We start from the raw sequence: 7,424 nt of genomic DNA on the forward strand, positions 1-7,424 counted from the left end.
ATTCCACATGCCTCGAAGCAACTAAGCCCGTGTGCCACAACTACTGAGGCTGTTCTCCAGAGCTCGGAAACCTCAACTACTGAGCCCACTCACTGCAACTACTGAAGCCCGTGCGCCCTGGAGCCCATGCTCTGCAACTAGAGGGTAGCCCCAGCTCTCTTCAACTAGAGAAAAGCCCAGCCCAGCGCAGCCAAAAATAAAAATAAATTTAAAAAGTTTTATAGTAACACTGTACCAATGTTAATTTTTTATACTGTTACAATGTTAATATCATTATGTTATGAATTATACTAATATTGTACCAATGTTAATTTCTTATACTGTTACAATTTTAATGTTGTACTATGAACTATAGTAACACTGTATCAATGTTAATTTTTATACTGTTACAATGTTAATATCATTGTACTATGAATTATAGTAACATTGTACCAATGTAATTTCTTGTTTCTGATTATTGCAGCCCTGTATGGTTATGTAGGCTGGATAAGGAAAGGATAGAGACTCTGAATTGTTTTCACAACTTTTCTCTAAATCTAAAAGCAGTAAAAAATTTTAAAGTTTTTTTTAAGGGGATGTTACAAGAAAGCAGCCCATCTTGACCCTATTGGCTAACGGCTTCACACAGATGTCATCTCATCTGGACTAGCTGCCGTTTCCCAGACTGAACCCCAAGTTATCCTCTTCCAGAGATGAAGCACAGAGAGGTCAGGGCTTGCCCAAGGTCACACAGCCCCAGAGCTGCCTGCCAACCTAAGCAGAGAAGACACAGCTCTTCCAAGCAGCTCAAGAGGTCCCCTCCCTACTCAACAAGCCGGGGGGCTGGCGGGAGTGGAAGTTAGCTTTGGCTGCATTTTAGTTGACATTAACACTACGCCCACTCTTCCTTCCCCTGAATCCCCATCTTGCTGAGAGAATGGGTGAGCGCAAAGAACAACCTGAACTGGCATCTCTTCCTCGTTTCTACTGACAATCTGCAGAGTCATCAGTGAGCCTCCTTTAGGTTGATGCTTTACAAGTGAAAAACAAAGCACATTAAACAGCTTGCTTGGCCCAGGCTTGGCCAGCTCCCAAGCAGGGGAGGCCTGAGTCCAGACAGGCTGAGGTACATCACCACCGTTTCTCCCCTTCAGTGACAAGTTTCTAACAGGGGCTGTTATTCATGCCCTGAGACAGCTGAGCACTCGGCACCGGGTGGGCTGCGCCTGGATGGACAGAGCTCTGGCCTCCCTCACAATCCTGGGAGCTGATGAGGACACCAGTGACCCCACAGTGCTGCTGGGGTGGGAGTGGGGCAGCATTCACCAAAAAATGGGGAGGAGGGATTTTTGTTCTGAGACCTGAAATACTGCTGTTGTTTTTCAGTCGCTCATTCACATCCGAATCTTTGCAACCCCATGGACTGCAGCATGCCAGGCTCCCCTGTCCTTCAACGTCTCCCAGAGTCTGCTCAAATCCAAGTACATGGAGTCAGCAATGCTATCTAACTATCTCATTCTCTGCCACCCCCTTCTCCTATTGTCTTCAGCCTTTCCCAGCATCAGGGTCTTTTCCAGTGAGTCGGTTCTTTGCATCACATGGCCAAAGTATTGGAGCTTCAGCTTCAGCATCAGTCCTTTCAATGAATATTCAGGGTTGATTTCCTTTAGGATTGACTGGTCTGATCTCCTTGCAGCCCAAGGAACTCTCAAGAGTCTTCTCCAGCACCACAGTTCGAAAGCATCAAGACAAAGGCTGAATAAGTGTTGGGGATAGAAGGAATGCCCTGTGGGAAGACCCCACACAGGAAAGAACCCAATGTTTGAGCAACAGAAAGGAGAGTAATTCGACAGTCAAGTGAAGGGTGACTTGACTCAAGGTCACCTTCCCATTTTTACCACCTGACCGCTTATACTGTGGCCACCATCGGTGCTCAAGGACCTTGAATTTTTGTGAGCAGCACTTGAAGGAAGCTCATTACAGAACAAGAAACCTCCAAGTCAGGTCACTTTGTTTACTCCTCAAATTGCTGCAGCTCATATACAAGGCAGAGCTATTAATACCATGTTTTAAGTTCACACGGCATTTTCCTTTTGTTTTTTTTCTTTTTTTTTTTATGAAGACCACAAATTGTCCTACAGTCTTGGTCATCTACATTTAGAACATTCCTCTGAAAAGAATCCTGGGGCAAAGGACTAAAGAAACAAACAGCTTCATGACTCTCCCCACCAGGGCCTGGGCCTACTCAAGCAACCCATTCCCAGACAAGTCCAGAACATGGTGCTTGCTCTCAGACCACTGCTCCCCGCATGTAGTCCCAACAGCATCAGCCTTGGGAGGGAGGCTCTGTCCAGCCTGTGGGTAGGGGTTCTCAGGACCATGGGCTCTGGCTTTCAGAGCTGGTGACCTGCTGTGGAAAGAGCAGCCCCAGTGTCAGCGGTGGGTGTCAAGGGTGTGGACTGCTGCTGGGGTGATGTCACCCCAAACCACTTTGTAAATATTCACGGAAATGCAAAGTGAAAACCTCTACTGTTGCCCTCAGATAACAGGCAGGGCATTAGTTCCCAGGTTGGTGACTGAACCAATCCTGGGATCTTCCTGTTCTCATGGACCGAGCCGCGATCAGAGCAGCTGATGTCAGGTGTTTGCAATGCCAGTGTGGAGAGGTGTTGCTGGATGGGGGGACTTTGACTGACTGAATGCTGGCTGGCGTATGGACACTGTGTGTGTCCAGCAGCTTGTCTCTAGTGAAGAGCTAGCCTCGGGAACTTGTGAAACATATAGTAGCCTCCCTGTACCCTGCTGACTCCCTGGGTCTGAAGTGGGGGAGGTGGCAGGCATGCATATTCTTTCAAAGGTCTCTAGGCAATTTGCCAGTGTTCCCCAAATACCAGGCATGTGCTGCCAGAGCAGCCACGCTCTCTTCATCTGTCTCTCCAACTCAGCATCCTGTCTAATCATAAGGAGTAAGGGTCAAAACCCTGCAGGACCCCCTGATACAAGGAGCCTGCCCTGCCTCAGTCACTGGTCATCCAGGGTCAAAGGAGACTCCACAAGTTACTAACCATCTTTAACTCCCTGGAGACACGAGCCCCATTGTTGGGGATGATGTGTTAAACAATCGTACCCTTTGATCCTTTCTTGCTGGACTGAAGGAAATATTTGAGTCTCAAAGTCAAATTTGCTGCCCATGGGGGACCATGGACCCTTGCAGATGTAGATGAACCATGAAGACCCCTGGCCCTTTGTTCTAGCTCAACACTGGCAAGTCTCTCCAGTTCATAGTCCTCTGTCTCCCCTTTTGGAGAAGGAAGAGGTGCTGCTAGAAGGGTTTAGGGTTCCTTGCAGTCCTAAGATACGAGCTGGGGTAAAACAGGATGAGAGGAGTTGCTCCACTCCGGAGAGAACTCCACCTTGCACAGAAGATGCTAGAGACGACTGAGTTACTGCCAGTCCCCCAGCGACAGGAGTGCTCTCCTCTTGGGCCAGGACAAACAGACAGCAGCACGGCGTGGGGGCAGGAGGGGCCTCTAAGCTGGCTCGCTGAGCCGAACGCGGACTTGGAGTTGTCAACCCTAATCGGGGATTAGTGGGAATCGAGCTGAAGGGAGGACAGAGGGAGAGTCCCGAAGGGCTGGCTGCCAGGTCAGGACACCCACTAAAAACAGCAGGGCCTGCTCACCCACACTGCCACTAGTGCTGCGATCGGATGGCCCAGGACAGGGGAGGGGGCGTGCCAAGGCCATGGTAGCAGTTACCCAGATCCTATCTGATGGGCTGCCGTCTATGGGGTCGTACAGAGACGGACACGACTGAAATGACTTAGCAGCAGCAGCAGCAGATCCTATCAGCCTGCAGAACCTTCCATTTGAATTCAAATCAAGCAACACGTCCAGGTACCAGAGAGAGCAGAGTCACACACACACACACACACACACACACACACACACCACACACACACACACACACACACTGAGCCACCTGATATCACACTCAGACCCAACTGCTGTCAGAGAAGACTTAGAGCTGCCTTGAGCTTATACTCAGTGTATCATTGTCCCTTCCAGGCAGGAGTTCTGGAAAAACTAGTGTCTAAGATTCTGCAGTGCATGGTGAATAGCAGAGGACAGGCAAATAAGCCAAACCTCCCCCAACTCAAGCCCCCAGCCGAGGCCTCCGCCCACACAGATGCAAGCGAGCAGGAAGAAAGGTCTTCATTCGAAAACTTCAGGTATTTTCTCCAGTTACTCGAAGGGCTGCCCGCAAATTCCAGGGCAGAGATTTCCTCCTTTCTCAGCCCTCCAGGCACACAGGTAATCTGGAAGCTTCCAATCAAGGCAATTGCAGGTTCTGAGCCAATCAGGAAATGTCAGGGAGCCAGGCAGAATGGTTTAAGCAGGACTGTCCCAGACTTACAGGAGGGAGGGTTGTGCCTCTGCCTGACTCTCTCAAGGGCCCCAGCGTGACAACAGGGCCCTACAGATCAGCTCCAAAAAGGCTGAGAAGCAGAATCAGTGGCCCACATCATGCCCCCGTCTCTTCCAGCTGAGACAAGACTTTCACCCGCTCACAACTCCAGCCTGCAGTGTACTCAGCCCTAGTGCCCAAGCCCAGGATACCCGGTCAAGCAGGGGTCAATGACAGCAGCTTTGAGGGGAAACAAATTTGTGTTTGCTTGTCCAGGTGAGGTCACGGGGCTTCAGGGCTCCCACAAGAAATGGGGTGGTTCCTCTGAAGAGCTGTCCGGTTCTGGCAGCAGGGGTCACAGACTCCAGACACCAGGGCAATCGGAAGTCAAATGACCTTGAAGGCTTTTTGCACCCAAAAGGCATGGTAATTTTTTCCCAGAGTTCAGAACACGGTGTTTTGTTGGATTTACACTCATTCGCACTCAAAGCTTTTCTGTTTTTTAAGTCCATGGCTACATGAGTCAAGGCCATGGCACAAGGACCAGACAGAGGGCTCGCCATGGCGTATTCTGAAAGCTGATAGTTCAGACACACAGCATTTGCTGTTTCCAAAGCAAAAGGCCATGGGCTTCTCCACTAAGTTCCCAAGCAGGTGGAGGGGCGTGTACATCTGAGAGCAAGGAGGACTGGCAAAGACTTAGTGCCCCAGACCCACCAGGCCTTCATTCCTCCTATGGAATATTTAGAAACAGCAGACAAGAGGAGCGCATCATTAAACCAAGATGCCTTAAGAGTAACAATAAGCCACCCAGTCATTAACTAGACCAGGAACACAACCACAGGTGCCCAAGGCAACAGAGTTCAGACTAAGCCCCTGAGTTTTCATTTCAAGCTTCATTTCAAGGCAATCACAGGTTCTGAGCCAATCAGGAAATGTCAGGGAGCCAGGCAGAATGGTTTAAGGAGGACTATCCCAACCAGCAGGTAGCTGGGTTCAAATCCTAGCTCTGCCACCCACGGGCTGTGTGACCCTAGGCAGGCTACTTAACCTCTCCAGGCCTCAGTTTCCCCCACCTCTAAAATGTTGAGGACGCCTTTGCTCCAGGAACTGTGAGGATTCAGAGACGATTCCATGTACCTGAAGCCCCAGCACACGTCTGGCCAGTAGCTGCCCTCGATGGTCACTAATTATAAGTGCTAACCTTTGGGTAATATATTCTGGGTAAAATTCAGCTCCATAGACGGAAGCATATTTGGTTCAGAGTGATTCATAAATCAGGTGCAAAAGCGGTCCAGTGTCCAGGCGAATACGGGAAACCACCTGGGATGCCGGCCAGGAAGGGCAGGTAAGAGCCAGAGGGGAAGTGGCCCCTGGACAAATCCCTCCAACAGCCAGGCTCTCCCTCTGGCACGCTTCACGTCAGGGTAATAAAACCTAATCACTCCGCCTTCCCCATCGACGGTCCTCCGTCTCCACGGTCTTTCTAACTTTCAAGGATGCTTTGCCCCTTGAGGCAGTCAAGGGCTGTGGAGAGGCTCCAGGGAAGAAGAGCCTGAAGACACCCCGCGATCACCGCGCCCGACCCCGCAGCACGGCCGTTCTCACAGAAACTTACCCCCTTCCGTTTGGCCTCATCGTTCAGGGCGGTCACCCAGGCGGCCTGCCACTGGCTCCTCCAGCTGTTCAGAGTCAGGATCCAGGCGAGCAGCGCATCCGACTCTGGGCGCTGGCAGTCGCCAGGCTCCGCCGCCCGCCTTCGGGAGCGGGGTCGCGCCCTGGCCAGCGCCCACTGCGCCAGGTACAGGCCCACCGTGCCCAGGGCCACGACGAAGAGAGCCACCAAGACCAGCCATAGGACCTCATCGAGCCACGAGCCCAGGCGGGACATGGTGATGGCGCATACCCGGCACGCCTCGCCCCAACTTCCCAGGAAGCCCCCGGCCGGGCGCACAGCCCGCGGGCGGCAAGCTCAGGACATCAGCTCGCCGCCGGCAGGGACTCGCGGGGGGCGGGAAGGGGGCGCGGCGGGCGGATCAGGGCAGCTGGCGGTGCGGGCCCCGGGCTCTGAGAGGCCGGGCGGACGGGGTGAGCGGGAGGAAAAGCCGGCCGGCGCGCGACGGCCACGGCCCAGGACTGCGCCTCCAACCCCGCGCACCTGGCAGATAGAGACGCGGCCGGCGTTCCCGACTCGGGCGTCTGGGCTGTTCCCGGGCCGCGGCCGGCCGCGCTTCCTCCTGCGCGCGCCGCCCCAGGCGTCCCGCCCGCGGCCCAGTGGCGGCCGGAGAAGGCTTGGGCCGCGGGGCGGGGGAGGGGGCGCGGCCTGTGGGGCGGGGCCGGGCCGGGGTCGGGGCGGGGCCTGTGCCTCCCTTGTGCCTGGGTCGTCGCGTCGGTCCCCGCCCACGCCGCCCGCCCGCACGCCCTCTTAAAGGCCCGGCGTCCGGCTCCGCTGTCGGCCCCGCCCCCGCCGCGGCCTCCGGCCGGCCGGCCACGTGCGCGCGCCGCCCGCCCGCTTCAGGGCCTTCCCAGGGCGGCGGCGGCGCGGCGTCTTCCGAACCTGACCTGTCCACAGCGTGGCGACGCGAAAGCGCGGGACTTTCCAATTAGCCCGACGCCGAGGCTGCAGTGGGGCAGTCTGGCTGGATTTCCATGAGCATCTGTGCACACGTGTGTGCACGTGTGTGTGTGTGCATATGTGTGTGCGTGCGTATGGAAGGGTGATTTCTAGGGTTGCCGTCTGCCCGCCAGCAGAATACTGAATCTGGTTTTCACATCCTTGGAAAGTCCCTGGAAACCCACCATTCGCACTCTGAAGTCTGGACCCTCCCTTGCAGAGCTGCCGTGGTATCTCCCAGGAGCGTCAGAAAGAAGGCTCATTAAGAAGTTTGTGCCCATGGAAGCGTGTGACACCTCCTGGCGCCCCTCACCTTGCAGAGTGAGCCCCCATCATTAGGAAATGCCTCAAGGCACTAGCCTGAGATTCTGACAAACCTGAACCCTAAGTTAGTGATTTGCTTGTCCTTCTGCAGCTGTATGAA

General features: G+C 54.0%; 1 protein-coding gene across 1 annotated transcript in view; it reads right to left on the reverse strand.

The window, feature by feature from the left end:
- The window catches only part of C2CD2 (C2 calcium dependent domain containing 2), a 65,689-nt gene extending 59,004 nt beyond the window's left edge, over positions 1 to 6,685 (reverse strand). Inside the window, exon 1 of the mRNA XM_061422247.1 lies at positions 6,005 to 6,685. Coding sequence (XP_061278231.1) covers positions 6,005 to 6,277 — 273 coding nt within the window. The 5' untranslated portion in view covers positions 6,278 to 6,685. The remainder of the gene's footprint in view (positions 1 to 6,004) is intronic.
- Between the last annotated feature and the right edge of the window lie 739 nt (positions 6,686 to 7,424).

The sequence above is a fragment of the Bos javanicus genome, chromosome 1, assembly GCF_032452875.1.
Source record: "Bos javanicus breed banteng chromosome 1, ARS-OSU_banteng_1.0, whole genome shotgun sequence".
Lineage (NCBI taxonomy): Eukaryota > Metazoa > Chordata > Mammalia > Artiodactyla > Bovidae > Bos > Bos javanicus.